Raw genomic sequence first — 16,373 nt, 5'->3', positions numbered from 1 at the left:
AAATAACCTCGGTTTATTCAATGCGGAACCAATGTATTTCTTTTTACGCTGTCAAACCATGGGCTTTATTTTATTCTGATCTGTCATACTGCAGTTGGCCGCTAGATGTCCCCCTTCTCATTTACTTAATCACACCAAAGTGTTTCGCGCAATAGCGGCGATCATCTCCTACCAAAACACCCGCGGGCGGTGCAACCACGTTCCGACGAACAAACGTTGCACATAGTCTATTTTGAACCGCGACGACGAGGATTACGACTCGTTTTTCTAAACTTGACGTTACTTCAGTTTGAACGGGGGGTTCTGAACATTTTATTGACTGTTGATGAAGATAAGTGCAAAGCGGATTTTCGATGCAAATGTGCCCAATGACATTCATTGAGAGCATTTAAAAACGACATGCATAGGCTACATACATACATACATACATACATACGGCATGGATAGATAGAGGGATATTTGTATTGTAGATTAAGTATCTTAAAATAAAAATAAGTCTGAAATGATGACTTTGAATCGTGTGATGTTTGACATCATGTCGTGAGAATCACAACGGCACTAAAGTCTTGGGATAAAAGTGTTAACATATGTATTTTAAGACAAAGAACGCCATTCTTTAAAAAAAAAAAAAAAAAAAAAAAAAAAACCGTAAAAGCGTTAATGTCCGCGCGTAATGAGGCGACAATGGACTCCCTTGACATTCGATTACTCCCACAGGCTTTGACGTGACAACGTTGACTGTTTCGGCGGTGGAACATTAACTCACCGGTCAGCTGAGATCATAAATGATGGTGGTGGGGGGGTTTATAAAGCCAGACAGACACAGCACAGCTCGGAGTGGGACGGATTTGGAAGTCAGTCAAGACAGAGCAGCCGATTCGACTGGACCGCAGAGCTGAACTGACAACCACGACGACGCCAACATGGGACGGGTAAGTTGGAGGAGATGCTCGACTGTTTTTAGTGTCTGTGCCGCCTTTTGTGTGCCTTTTAATGTGGGTGACAGTCACTGAGCGACCACTTTAATCCACCGTGTAAATGTTCCCCCCCTCTCTTCATCTCGGACACATGCAGGCAGAGGGCGCTTGCGTTTCGGAGTTAGCTGGGAAAACAAATAAATAAATAAATAAATAAATAAATAAATAAATAAATAGTTCTCGGGAGTCAAAACATGCTCCTTTTTTTGTAGCCAGTGGTCATCCCTCAAGTCTGCACTGTTCGGCGGTTGTGTTTGGGCGTTGCAACAGGCGGCACGCACCGGAACTTCACGTACCGACACTCTGGTCCGGTCTGGGCGAGCGAGTTCGTTAGAACGGATGAAACAAACGGTCTCGATGGCTCTGCCTCATTTGCCGTCGCGAGAGCGACCACCGGCACCACCGTGAACACGTTCAGATAAAAACAGGGGTGGTTGTTTTTCGGGCAAGTCCACAACTACGAACAGGGGGAACCTGTTTAGTCCGTCTTCTTTGTTGTCATTTGTCGTTGTTTTGAGTTGGGCTCACAAAGTCGTGCAGACAAAACCAATTTTCTCTTCGACAAGTTAAGTTACGTGCAGAATGGAACGACAATAACAGTCTTGCCTTTTTTTTTTTTCTCTCTCTCTCTCGCAAGAATGGGGTCCATGATGCAATTAAACCAATGCAAGGAAAGAAAAGCAAATTGAACATTTTGCGCAGTCCCAAGCTGTGCAACATTTCCCAACCAGTGTTTTTTTTTTTTTTTTTTTTTCTTAATTACCGTCAGATATCAATGTCCCCTGTGATGTCACAAAGGGCATTGCGATGAACTGTGTATTGTGAAGGTTATTCCTGGCAGGATTCTAAAGTGGGCTTTCCCCAGCTAGTCTGATGATGAATTGTTGCACTTCCCCCACTAAAGCAACTCTTGCCTTCTCTCCTAGAAACTCTGTGGAACCAATTACCCGACCAGCATCTGCTTCATCGTTGTGAATGAGTTCTGCGAGCGCTTCTCTTACTATGGCATGAAAGGTATGAAAACGTTGTTGTCCCATCTGGACACCATGCGGTCCAGATTGACCTTTTGGGAGTATGTGTGTGTGTCAGCGTTTACGCTGCACTTTTAGTTTGAAATGTTCTGTGACTCAAGCAGATCCAGTAACAGAAGTCGTACTCCCTTTTTTTGAAATGAAGAAGAAAAAAGAAGTAAGACTGGGGTCTGACAGTCTGGCTTTTTTTGAGCTAAATTAATCGTAAGTCATCACTGTTTGTGTTTGCCCTGCGAAGGGTGAACTTCAGGAACTTGTTTCCTGTTTTCACATATTGATCCACCGTGTCCGATTAATATTGCTTCCTCCGTTGTGCATGTGCATGATGTATGATTATCTCCTTAAAGCTCCTCTTTCTGACACTGTTGAATTTGACATCTGTTCCCTCACCTGAAGTAAATCATTACCTCTTATCAAACGGTTTGAATTAAAAAAATAAAATAAAATAAAATAAAATAAAAACCCACGCACAGGCGACAAGGTGATATCCTGCACGGGTTTCATAACAGAATTATGAAACCTGCAAAAAACAACGAATGATAAATACAAGTCAAAAGTGATTCTACACATTTAAATCAGTTTTACTTTTTTACTTTGCTATTGATAAATGAATTGCTCACGTGTCACGTTAGCTACAAAAGCTAATGAGGAAAAAAAAAAAAAGAGGGCGGTGGTCTTGGGGTGGAACCCGCACTTGCTTTGGGTGTTAGTCACTGACCTCTGCCCCCTTGGGATTTGACAAAGGGCGTCGCTGATTCCCACAACTGGGTGTTATCGCTCACACTCGGACAGCTTTTTGCAAAGTGAATGTTGCAAGGTTAATTTTAAGTCACTGAGCCAATAATATTAATAATATTTAACCATTAAATAATCAAAGTGTGTCCCTAATTCTCAGCGGTGCTGACGCTCTACTTCCTCACCTACCTGAAATGGGACAAGGACCTCTCTACTGCCATCTACCATGCCTTCAGCAGCCTCTGCTATTTCACGCCGGTGCTGGGAGCCATCATCGCCGACTCCTGGCTCGGGAAGTTCAAGTGAGTCGGCCGCCATTGTTTCCCACCCGACGGCGACTTTAATAGCCGCGTTAGCTCTGCGGAATCCTGTGGCGCCGCCCGCTTGTGGAGATGAATCAGCGTGTGACAGCGTGGCCGCGGTGGCGCAAAGTCTCACACGAGCCAGACGTCAATGGGGTCTAATGATTGTTTGTTGTCAACAGGACCATCATCTACCTGTCCATCGTCTACGTGATCGGCCATGTGATCAAGTCGGTCGGTGCCATTCCCACCGTGGGGAACACTGAACTGCACGTGTAAGCTGCCCGGAGCTGATTCACCGCTTTCAGATCCATCACGCTTGCACAGTCGGGTCTCCAAATAATAAAACAATGTCCTGGTGTTACGTTTTCCTTATACGAGCTGCAATGTTGCCCTACCAAACCCAGAGCCATGTGCAAATCCATGTTCTGGACCACGGTAGAAACTTGGTGGCCCAACATGGTGGCCTCCTTACAAGTGGACTCATCATAAAAGCTATTAGTGAACGAAAACCGTTTATTCTGCTGCTTGAAAGTGTTATCATACTTTTTAATGCTTGTCATGCTGATGGATCTCTTTTAATTTTACCTGTTGGGCCTTAAAGAAAAGTTCGTTGTTAGTGAATACCAGGCCTGAAGGCTTGTAGGGAAGCAGCAAAGAATTATTTTTTAAAAAAAAAGAAAAAAATCTCCTTGGACGTTTTAATGACACTTGTTTGACTGCAGAAATGACATGCAAATTCTGCCTTAGTCACACGGTTGCAGACAAATATTTATACAGATCTTGATGCAAATATTTAGCAGCAAGCCTTGAGGAAGGTGAGCTCTGTCGCATTCAGCAAGTAAAAAAAAAAAAAAAAATACACTGTTGCTACTTTCACGGTAGTGATTATCCCTGGTTGTGTGTTGCAGCACTCTGTCTATGATTGGTCTGGTACTCATCGCCTTTGGCACCGGAGGAATCAAACCTTGTGTGGCAGCGTTTGGAGGAGACCAGTTTGATGAGGAGCATGTAAGTGAGCCACACTTTGTCTTTAAATGCGACGGTAGTGTGTGTGTTGTTTGTTTTTTTTTTGGGGGGGGAGACTTTATTGAGAAAATGGGAATCGTCGCTGAGAAGATGTGACGTTGAGGATTGTATATTGGACCTATTTACGATGACATTTTTCAGCCGGGACTCCTGTGAGGTCGCCTCGTGTAATCAATGTCCAGAAAAGCTCTCCATAAAGCAGGATATTTAGCCCTCCTGCAAATATACTTGTTTTGTGCTGTAAACATACACTTTAATGGACCCTTAGAAATGCATTAGGTTAATATAGGCTGTTGACACTAACTTGAGAGAGGCGTCAGTGAGGTATGGGTTTCCTCTGTGATGTCACAGAGGAAGTATTCCAGAAGTGGGTTAGCACACATTTCCCCCAACAGACGCAAAACATTGAAACACAAGTGCATTTAACATGATATGTGACAACTTCCATGCACCAGTCCAAGAACAAAACCCCCCAAACAACAAAAAAAAAGTTCCATTTGGTCACAACATTTAAAGGATTGATTATTTCCAGCCAGAGACGCTAAACTGACCCAGGGACACTAATTGAAGTTGCACACTGTTGGGTATTTCCTGAGCCTCCCTCTCATTGCATTTCAGGGCAAAGAGAGGCAAAAGTTCTTCTCCATTTTCTACATGGCCATCAACGCCGGGAGCCTCCTGTCCACTTTGATCACACCCATCCTGAGAAGTAGGCCCGGCGCCGACGCTGTCATCAGCTCACCTCAGAGTGCAGCTGGTGAATTATCCTCCCCGCCCGCGTGGCGTCATTGCTCTCAAACCCCTGCTGCTCTTCCAGGTGACGTGCAGTGTTTCGGCGGCGACTGCTACGCTCTGGCTTTTGGCGTTCCGGCGGCTCTGATGGTCGTGGCTTTGGGTAATTGACGCTTCACCTTTCACAACAACACAACACAGCACAGCACCGCACCACTAGGTGCACGCGAGCGAGCGCCCAACATGGTTGATGCGACGTGCGCGTTTCACACAAAACATGGGGCGTTCAAAACAGAAGTGCCGAATGTTGAACTAGGGCAGGCGTCTGTGTGTGCATGTATAATAGAATAGAATAGAACTTTATTGACACTGCACCTGAGCACAACGACATTTGCTATATTTAGCAAATTGCATTACGCATCCACGTTGGTAATATAATTTCTGTTGATGGATCGGACACATGCTAGGTAACCAAGCCCACGTATGTAACAATCATGATCCTTTCGTCACCTCGCTTTGTTACACAAGGTTATTTACTTGTAAACAGAAATAACGGCTTGTGTTTTTCACAACGCACAGTGTTCTGTTGTTTTATTTTATTTTTTTATGTGTATATAGATACGTACGTGTATACAGTATATATACACGTACATATATAAGTAAGGGCCAACTGGCTCCCTGCAAAATAAATCTATAAAATAAATATCTTGTTAAGTAAAAAAGTTAAAAATTAGCAATTACTTTGCGATTAATCGCGAATTAACTCAGGACACTAATGCGATTAATCACGACATTCATCTGCTAGAATGTGTCTCAAGACAATAAAAATGGCCTTTTCGATATATGATGCTAATTCTTCTCATTAAGGTCTAATTAAAGCCATTGAATACAGTTTATAGCTGCCCCCCAATGGTCCAGAACATATTACGGTAAATCATTAATATGACTCTACACACAATAATCCGCAACTCTAATTTCAAATGCAACCATGGAAAATGAAAGGCCAGTTATAAAGATAATAAATGTAATGTACTGTAACGTAATGATTTTATGATGTAATTTTAATAAAGTTGCTCCGTGCCAAAAGTCAACCCAGCTCACAGACGGCACACGCTGCCGCGAGTGAGTTTAAGCACGCTGCTTTCGACAGGCCGGGGCTTCCTGTTGATCACGGTCCACTCTTCATACGTCCTGACAGCCGGCTGTGTCGGGGCCGCGAAGCGGCGACTCCGCTAACTGCTGAACTTCATGGGATTCCTGCACGGCTGAGCGCTCACCGTGAAAACAGGCCATGTTTGTATTATTGGCAGACGGGGTGGGCGACTGGGTGGGTGGGGTTAAAGGGAGATTGTTGTGCTGTTGCGAGAAAAATAAAAGAAGAATAAAAAAAAAAAGGGGGACCGGCTGTAGCGTCGCCAGACCTGTCTGTGTTTAAAAAAATGTTTTGATGATGGAACCGAGCGAGGACCAAAACGTGATCGCTACACCGTTAGCGTTTGTGCCACCACTGTAACTCTAAATCATTTTCCATCTCGTGCAGTTGTCTTCATTGCTGGAAGCTTCATGTACAAGAAGACTCCTCCTCAGGGCAACGTACTGTTGAAAGTCTGCAAATGCATCGGGGTAGGTCATCTCCCGCTTCTTCCCGCATTGGTTGAGTCAATTCCTTATCGGCGGATGTTGGCGGTTCGGTGCCCGTCAGTTCTGCGAAAAGCACAAACGAAAGGTCCGAAGGAGAGAAGTGTGCAGCGTCGTGAGGTACAAAGTTGAGTGGAAAGTCAGAAGAAAGGAAGTCGTAATCACGAGACGTGGTTACGACTTTTTTCTAACGACGTTTGGTTTCAATGACGTGGTAAAAGTGGTAAAATCAGTTTAGTTAGTTAGTCTGGTGTGCAAAGTACGCAACGTCAGCGCCGCGTTATAAACCCCACAGCTTGGCAATGTTGTCCGCAAATAAAGCCAGCTTGGATTGAGGTTTGCACGTGTCGCAAAAGAGGAATTAACTAATTGGTTAAAAAAATTGATGCCAAAAATATTCAATATTCATGATATTCATGGATTTTGTCACAGTTTTAAAGCTGCTAAACTTTTTTGCGATTGTTCTTGCTATCACATTCTCTTATCTTGGAATCTCATATCGACCCATGCCTGGCGCTAAAACATTCAATCAGTTCCCTCCTGCCAAGATGTGATTATTCGATAGCCTGATAATCTGATGGATTTAAAATAACCTTTTTTTTTTTTTTTTTTTTTTTTTATAAAAGATTCTCTCGAGTGTTGTTCGCGCGAGGTGCTCCGAGTGATTTTACCCTCCGCAGTCAGCTTGATCGATCATAAACAAATGCTGAACAATTTCCCATTCCAATGTGTGTGTGTGTGTGTGTGTGTGTGTGTGTGTGTGTGTGTGTGTGTGTGTGTGTGTGTGTGTGTGTGTGTGTGTGCTTCGGCTCGACAGTTTGCCATCAAACGACGCTGGCAGAGGTCAAAGGGCGAGCCTCAGCGGGACCACTGGCTGGACTGGGCCGAGGACAAGTACTCGGTAACTGAGCGCGGCCGTGCAGGAACGCACATCCGAGCTGAAGGCCTTCTGGCCTGAACTCGCCCTCACCGTCGCCCTCAACCTTGTCTCTGTTCACACCCATCAGAAACGCCTGATCCAGGAGATCAAGATGGTGCTGCGCGTTTTGGTTCTCTACATCCCGCTGCCCATGTTCTGGGCCCTGTTCGATCAGCAGGTACGACGCGGCATCCACGGTTTGCAACTGTGAAATGTTCAAGTCTGTCCGTAAAAGCATGGCAACTGTGGCGTAAGTGCTCAAGCCAGGGCGATAAGCTACACACAGTATCATCCGTTCTATGGACAATTTTAGCACCGAGAAGCGCAAATGTGTTACTAGTCTGGGGGGGGGGGGGGGGGAATGTAGCGTGTGTCGTTTTTTCCCTGCCATATAAAATAGAAAGATACGGCTGTTATAATGATTTACAGGCAGTGATTTTCGGTCGGGGCTGCAAGACTGGTGCTGCGGTTTGCACTTCCCAGACCTATGAACAGTCAATTAATGTTAAAAAAAAACAACCAAAAAAACAAACATCTTTCTATCTTTCTGGTGGTGTTTAGCTGTGACGCTAAGAAGCACAGGCAGCTGGAGCAGCGCGTTAGTCACTTTGGTTTTTGGTCTGTGTTTTGTAGCGGGGGGCTTTTTCAAAGTTAGCCAAAATAAACAAACGTAACTTTTGAAGGCTCGCCATTACGCAACGACCGTTGCCTTGACACCGCCTTGTTTTGCCCCCTCCCAAACATGCGGAAGGTTAACCAAGGCACCAGTTTTAGCGGGAAGCTAGAACGGGAGGATTTTAACAGGAGGCTGTAAAGAGAGCGCTAAATATGCTGTCCTCTGAGTTTAATCGTGAATGAATTGGGAGGCAGCATTGCTGCAATTTGAAGTGGGAACACCTCCAAAGTGGTCAAAATTCTACTCGCTCAGCACGTTTCTCATTTGGCTCCGAGTCATAGTTCTGTTAATATCTGTCTTCATCATCCGATTGTGTAATCCTGACTTATCTGATCTTCATAGATCGTGTGAAGTGTTTAGGTTTTTTCCCCTCTTATTTTTTATTGACTTATCACTGCTATTCTTTTTTTTTTATTGCAGGGATCTCGCTGGACCATTCAAGCAGCGAGGATGAACATGGCTTTTGTAAGTTTCTTCTGATAGGATAACCAAAACAAAAAAAAAAGCAAGATAACGTCCACTTTGTACTTTACCACTGGGTGGATTTTATATGGTTATACAATGTCACTTATAAAACGGACCATCCCTTTGTTATGGGAGTATTGCCTGTTGCTTATTCCAGCCGGTGACTTTTTTTTATGATTTTTTTTTATGGTGGTGATGATCTTGCAACTTTCAGGTTAAAGTCGCTTTTACTGGAGAATGTGCTGCACAAAGTTTGAAAGTTAAACTTTAATCGGCGGTCAATCATTTTTTTTGTTTGTTGTTGTTGTTGTTGTTGTGTTGCAGGGCGGCTCCTTCAGCATCAAACCGGACCAAATTCAGGTGGGTGCAAATTCACCAACCCGTTAATGTACAGACATGGGAAGAACTGGGTTCTGACTGAAAATATTCTGCAGCCTCTGCAGATTAAAACAGAGCTTCGAGCGTAGGACCTTGACTTTTATTTTTTCAGCCGTGCAGCGGGTGGAAATGACTCTTGCCCTGCAAACTCAGCGAGGCTGCTAACGCTTTTGAAGCGATACTTAACGATCTCATATACAGGTACTACCCAAAAAATTAGAATATCAAGTAAAAGTTGTCTTATTTTGGCACTTTAACATAAAAGATGCAACCAACAAATTTTATTGAGCCACTACACGCAAATTGACATCTCAAGCAGTTCCATGTTGCAACTTTGCGGATTAAGATTTTCAGCTTATCAAAACCACAAACCTTCAAACTAATTTTCTGAGTTTTTGAATTTGAGGTTTTCTTTAAGCTGCAAGACCTGATCAGCAAAATCCAAAGAAATAAAAACGTGAAGTATATTGATTTGCATATTATTCGTTTATATAATATGTCAAATTCACCTTTTAAGTTGAATTGCAGAAGTACAACAACCTTTTCAGGATATTCTCATTTTCTGGGTAGTACCTGTATTAGATCTTTATTTAAAATCTTGGACTGAACAGTTTTCCAGGGTTGCACGTCAGCCCTCTGTTCACATCAGCCAAGAGCTGGCTGGTGGCTGTCCTGGAAGAGGTATCGTCGCCCTTTGTGACATCACATGGGGCTTAAATTCAGAACCCAGTGTTTCATCACTGACTTCCTGACTCAGCGAAAGCACTACGGGTGTTTTTTTCCCCTCCTCTCTGGAAGTCCACTGGCGACATGGATGGACATATGTTTGCGTGACTGATAAACTGAAATTTGCTGAATGTGCGGCCTTTGGTTGTCAGTATAACTTGACTGCGTCTTGTATGGTCACCTCTATTTTCCCCTGATCACAGTTGGCTGATCAACGCCATGCAATATAGTCACCTATCTGATATTTCATCTATTACCGCTGAGCTCCAACTCCAGCAGACTATTGTGCACGTCAGGCGTCCACATCTGGAAATGCCAAAGTCCACACGCACACACAGACAAACACACACACGCACTCACTCCAATAATCACAGCACTCATGCGAGACAGTGAGGACGCCTCAGCCGACAGTGCACCTGTCATTTTTTTTTTTATGGCTCTTAATGATATTTTGCAAATTCCGACCTTTATGATTTTATGAGTTCCAGCTTTTATAGGGTCACTTAAACGGCATCTTACCCTCCTCCACCTCTCCACCCCCGCCCCCCCCCCTCTCTGTTGTCTAGATGTTGAATGCCCTGCTGATTCTCCTCTTCGTGCCCGTCTTTGACCTCGTCATATATCCCCTCGTTGCCCTGTGCAGAATCAACGTCACGTGAGTAGAGGGCAGTGTTTCCTGCAGACTCCGCAGGCCAGGAGGGGGGGGGGCAGTAATGAGCCTCGGCAGAAAAGTACCGATTGAATCTACAGGTACTGCCCGAAAAATTAGAATGTCAAGTAAAAGTTGTCTTATTTTGGCAATTTAACATAAAAGATGAAACCAACAAATTTTATTGAGCCATTCCACGCAAATTGACATCTCAAGCAGTTCCTTGTTGTAACTTTGCTGATTAAGATTTTCAGCTTATTAAAACCACAAACCCACAAACTCAGAAAATGATTGCTGCAAGACCTGATCAGCAAAATCCAAAGAAATAAAAACTTATATAGTGTAGTATATATAAATATAGTGATTTGCATATTATTCATTTATGTAATATGTCAAATTCACCTTTTAAGTTGAATTGCAGAAATACAACAACCTTTTCAGGATATTCTCATTTTCCGGGTAGTACCTGTATACAGATTGTACCGCGGCAATCTTGGTGAAAATCCCAAGAACCGTCGGTGGAACCAGGCCTGCTTTTGATCATGTGCAGAGCTTTTTGACTTCGGTCATCATTTTCCAATCGACTGAATGGCTTTTGGAAAACGGGCCCGAGAGCCTCCAGAGACGCCTTCAGGTAGATGGGCGGATAAAGATTGATGATGGATTAAAAACATCACAAAACAATCAACGCCTTATCAGCGCGCTTGCTGAACGGCGATGTCAAAATCCCCTTGATGGCTTCATGCAGACGTGATAAAGTCATAAAGTCTCGACCACCTTGGCTGAGCGCTAACGAGACGTCTGCGTGTCCTTCAGGCCTCTGAGGAAAATGGCGGCTGGGATGATTTTCGCGGCGCTGGCCTTCACGGCGGCCACGCTGGTGGAGATAAACGTGGTGGTACGTATCGGCTCCCCCTGCGGCGTTGCACGTCTGCAGTGTCACGGTCATAAACGAGGCTCCTGGGATGCAACGCATCTTAATAACAAGTCAATGAGAAAATGATTGACTCGTGAGCCTTTTAAAAGCGGCGGACGGATAAGAATGATGACACGATCAACAATGGTTTGTTAGTATAAAACGATTCAAAGTAAACAGTTGATATTAAAATAAGTGCAAAGTTTGAGGTTTAAAAGCTCCAGTCAGTCGTTTGGATCAAATAAACCCGCAGACTTCGGACGTTTGAGTCATACGGATGAATTTCCTGTGAACTCTGGGGTTTTCTGAAAGCGCATTGCATCATTAGGGCAATTACCTATTGCAAAAGAATATATATATTTTTTTAACAATGATGATGATATACAGGAAAAATAACGTGCTGCTGTCTCGTCTCTCCATTATTACCACGGCTAGAAAACGGTGGTGGATCCCGCCCCCCGTGGCCAGTGTCTCCTGCAGGTCCTCAACTTGGCCGAAAATCCCGTCTCGGTCAAATTCCCCAGCAGCGACTTTTCACTGCCCGAAATCCCTCATCTGCAGGTAAGCAGACAGAAGAAAAGCGAACACACTACCCTGCTGCTGAACATTCGACGCAATACAACGATGCGCCGTGCACGCATTGAGCCTCTTGTAGTACCCGACAGCTCTCCCGATACCTTGATTTAAATGTGAGAAGTGACATCACAAGTTGCAAACAGACAAAACATTTGCATCGTAATTAGGGATGCAAATGATGGATTCATTCATTAATCGTTAGTTGATTGACCCTTTTGATCGATTAACTATTAATTGATAAGCGGCAATTTTTCCCGAGAACCTAAATTTCACAATGACAAATGTGTAACGAACACATTATTTAAGCCTTAGACCCATTTTTACATTAGGGAACTGTAAAAACACCCTGAACATTTATCCTCTGACTTTAAGTGGACTTCTAATGGGTCACAATTCAACTTTTCTTTTTTAAAAAAAGTTGTTTAAAAGTAACTTGTTCTCGGTGTATTATGACCATCACAGTATCTACAAGTGAATTGCTCTTTCATGCCACTACACTGTTATAATGATATTAACTCCCCGTGTAAAAAATGTTCAATTCATTGCGACTAATTTCATTTAATCGATTAAATTCTTAATCGACAATTAATCGAAGATCAATTAATTGTTCACGTCCTGTAATTGTTTTAATTTTTCATCATTCTCGATCAGGACCCCGAAAAATATGAGAGGATCTCACTTGGGAACAGCGGCAATGTTCAAAGGATCGAAGTCACTTCAGGAGGGAAAAGCTCGGAGTGTTACCACTTGTTGCACCAGGAGACGGCCTACACCCTCATCCTCACGCCGGGATTCCACGGCGTCGAATGCAAAATTGTGAGTGTCAATATGCAGTTTGGTTGTCGAAGAACTCTCGGCAGATGTTCAGCACTGTGTTAAAATGATACCAGGGGTAAATAATATTGTTAAGTGATTATAAGGTAGATTATTTTTTGTATTTATGTACAATGCATGGATGTTTTTGATGCTGCGGAAAAACCTTTAACATAGTGATGACATGCAAATGTTGTGCAGTGACAAATCTGATTGGTCTGCTTGAATCTACTTGGCAGGACGTTCATTCGTTCGGTTTCCAAGCTTTGCCTTCCTTTTTTTTTTTTTTTTTCAAATAATCTCTTTTGGCTCTCAAGCACACGGGCGCGTGATATGAATCCAAGCGAGTTACTGAACAATTCAACGTGGCGTCTTAAGGTTGAGAAACTTGAACTTCCCACAGAGGAAACTCGAGCAAAAAAGAAAAGAAAAGAAAAGAAAAAGAAATCGAAACAAACTGTAAGCAGAGAGGTCGCAGGGTTGGAATTGAATCTCTGGTCTGTCTTGTTCTGTCTGTTAAGTATCAACAGCGCGAACCACAGGATTGTGGGGGGAAAACAGAAAAAAAAGTTCAACCATCCCTCTGATTGGGCGCACTGTCGGAGCTTCCAGAAATCATTTGCTCTCATGTCCAACATAAAACGGGTCTTTTTTTCCCCCTCTCTCTTCATAACCATGTAGGCTGAAGACAATATAATGAAAAATGACACAGGAAGTCCTTTTGTCAGGTAAGTGCGTTCAGAGATTTGACAGTTGCAAGGTAAACCGTTGAAGCCTTTTCAACCTCCTCTGCTTCCGTGACAACATACGTGAAGCGCCTCCGTTTCTTTGGCCCGACAGGTTCTACAACACGCTGCAGGAGGAAGTGCATCTGACTGTTGGAGATGTGGCCTTCCATGCTCTTCCCAGTCAAATGTCTGAGATCCAGGCAGTGGATCGGAACATGTGAGTAGAACCGGCAGCCCTCGGCTCAGTTAGCCGTACACGCTGACAGGACAGGAGGGACAAAACGGACATGTATAGAGATTCAGATCGCTCCCTGGTGGTTGGGCTGCTGTAGAGGTCATTAAACTCAGACTAGTGAACGGTCGTTTAAAAAAAAAAAAGAAAACATTTGTGACCAGGCGTGCCTTCATTTTACCGTGTTGTTCTTCTGTTTGAATAATAATCCCTGTCGGGGTGCAAGTATAAGAATTAAAATTAAAATTAAAATTTTTAACAATTTCATTTCAAGGAATGATTTCATTACTTCATTTTTGCCACCCACACATCTGTTTTCTATGAGTGCTTCTCCTGCACTCAGGGTCGCATGGTATTTTAACTTTGATGAAGTATAAATCTTTTCTAGTTGACTGTTTTTAATTTTTTAGCAGCAAGTTGCAAAAAAATACAACAAAAATAAAAGAAGAAAACCTCTTTCTCTTCAAATCCGTGCTGACATCACAGCACACACGGAGAACTGAAACCAACAAAGACTTTTCTGTTTAACTTCTGTCCCAGGATGAGCAGGTTTGGTGGATGTCAACCAAAATCCTGTTGCAGAACATTTGGAATTTCATATTTTAATCTAATCTAATCATCTTTTCTGCACACCCTAAGTGATGCATTTAGGGTTAGGGTTTGTGTGAGAGTTGTTGGTGGCAACAACAACAGCAACAACAACAACAACAGTGATTTATAATGCCATTACATAAAATTAGCTTCACATATATTATTTACATATATTACATATACTGTTTTGACACATCGTTTTTTTTGAAGCGCATTCAAAATGTGAAAACTTGACCCTTTTTTTTTTTTTTGTCTCCCTCCTTTGCACTGCTGCTGAGTAGATATTCAGATGTCAAGTGCAACTCTCAGACAATCAACCTGGGCCTGCTGGACTTCGGAGCGGCCTACACGGTCGTCCTCACACAGGTAAGAAACGGTCGTGAGTTGAACGTGGCGCCAGCAATGTGCGAAGCCGTGCGAGCCCCATGTGCGTTTGTGCGTTGCAACAGGACACGGACAAAATCACGCCTGTCATCATGGAGGACGTGATGGCCAACAATGTGCACGTCGCCTGGCAGGTCCCTCAGTACGCCCTCATGACTATGGGAGAGGTCATGTTCTCCATCACGGGTTTGGAGTTCTCCTACTCACAGGTAATAACAATAATAATAATAATAATAATAAAAAAAAACCAGCAGGAAGCTCCTGTTCCTACTTTTGAAGACGTTGCTCTGTCACAGTTCTAAAACATCCTGGACCTCCGGCTCTCTCCCGCAGGCTCCAGCTAACATGAAGTCAGTGCTGCAGGGCGGCTGGCTGCTCACCGTCGCCTTTGGGAACGTGATTGTGCTGATTGTGGCGGAGGGGGCGGGGCTAGCACAGGTAACCTGAAGCATCACAAAGAAAAAATATACATATTTCTCTGTGTGTACACATTCATATCTATGTATGTATATGTGTGTGTGTACATATCTGTACACATTTGTATGAGTACACAGTACACACACTGTATGCATATGTGTGTGTGTGTATGTATATATATATGTATATATATGTGTATATATATATATATATATATATACATATAAAATTTGTTTACATGTATACACACACACACACACACATATATATATCTGACTGTATACATATATGTGTATATACATATATATATATATATGTATATATGTATATATATACACACACACACATACATATATATATATATATATTTATATATGTATATATATATATATATACATATATATGTGTATATATGTGTATACACACACACACACACACACACGTATGTATATATATATACAGTATATTGTCAGACCTCAAGGCATACTGACGGGCTGTTTGTTGTTTCAGTGGAAGGAGTTTGTGCTGTTCGCAGCCCTGCTGGTGGCCGTCTTCTTCATCTTCTCCATCATGGCTTACTTCTACGAGTACGTTGACCCTGACAAGATCCTCAAAATGTACGAGTCGGACGATGAGGATGAGGACGATTATGACAAAGAGCTAACAAAGAACGGTATGAACATGGAGAAAAAACAAAACAGCACCAGAATGTAACTGCACGATGCTCTGCGAGTCTCAGTCAGTTCAAGGTGAAAAACTGGCTCAGTTATGTGAATCTGTTGTAATGTATTTTATTTTTTATTATTGGACAAATCATGTTAACACTCCAGTTAATTAAAGATTTTTTTTTTTTTTTAACCATAGACCAGAAGCATAACGTTTTTGTTAATAGACTCTTATCTATAGCATTAATACCTCTGAACATCACCTCCTGTCTTTACTAGTTGTGTAATGCGTCAAATGACAAAATGTTGTGTTTGCATTATGTATTTTACAAGACTGTCCGGGACAAGACATTTTTAAAGTATGTTTCAGGTTTTGTTTTGTGTCGACAACAGTTCAACTGGGACGACCAGCGCTGCCGTTTTTGCAACTAATACAAGTGAGATCTTATATTTGAATTTCAGTTGGAAACGGTAAAGTTCCCCTTGTAACTTGATATATTTGAGAGGAAGCTCAAGATCACAAAAAGACGTGGGCTGGATCCCCAAGACTTGCTGCGTGGCGTCTGTGGATGGCCGCTTGTCTGTGTTGGACACTTGTCCAGGATGTATCGGACCCTGAGAGCAGAGAGACAAGCGGCAATAGAAAACTGATAGTATTACTGGAAGACGGCGTGAAATATTCACATTACAAAAGAGACAACCCGAGACCATTAAACTCATCTTTAGCTCTTTAATTTTCATTTTCAAACTCGGTGGATGAATATTCCAAAGGAATCTACAGATTACTACCAAAC

General features: G+C 42.8%; 1 protein-coding gene across 1 annotated transcript; it reads left to right on the top strand.

Moving 5' to 3' along the window:
- Positions 1-785: 785 nt before the first annotated feature.
- slc15a2 (solute carrier family 15 member 2) lies at positions 786-15,952 on the top strand. Its single transcript, XM_076031001.1, has 22 exons — positions 786-932; positions 1,904-1,991; positions 2,904-3,045; positions 3,228-3,320; positions 3,957-4,056; positions 4,693-4,783; positions 4,892-4,969; positions 6,347-6,429; positions 7,262-7,345; positions 7,452-7,541; positions 8,460-8,504; positions 8,829-8,864; positions 10,175-10,263; positions 11,074-11,155; positions 11,609-11,734; positions 12,401-12,565; positions 13,244-13,290; positions 13,403-13,507; positions 14,395-14,479; positions 14,563-14,706; positions 14,831-14,935; positions 15,425-15,952. Exons 1-22 carry the CDS (start codon positions 924-926, stop codon positions 15,626-15,628), a joined length of 2,091 nt encoding a protein of 696 aa, XP_075887116.1. The 5' UTR covers positions 786-923; the 3' UTR covers positions 15,629-15,952.
- Positions 15,953-16,373: the final 421 nt, after the last annotated feature.

This window comes from Nelusetta ayraudi, unplaced genomic scaffold (genome assembly GCF_046127955.1).
Source record: "Nelusetta ayraudi isolate G7.1 ecotype Tasmania unplaced genomic scaffold, CSIRO-AGI_Nayr_v1 ptg000031l, whole genome shotgun sequence".
Classification (NCBI taxonomy): Eukaryota; Metazoa; Chordata; class Actinopteri; order Tetraodontiformes; family Monacanthidae; genus Nelusetta; species Nelusetta ayraudi.
Note: the sequence above shows the minus strand (reverse complement) of the source record. Positions and strands in the feature narration are given on the sequence as shown.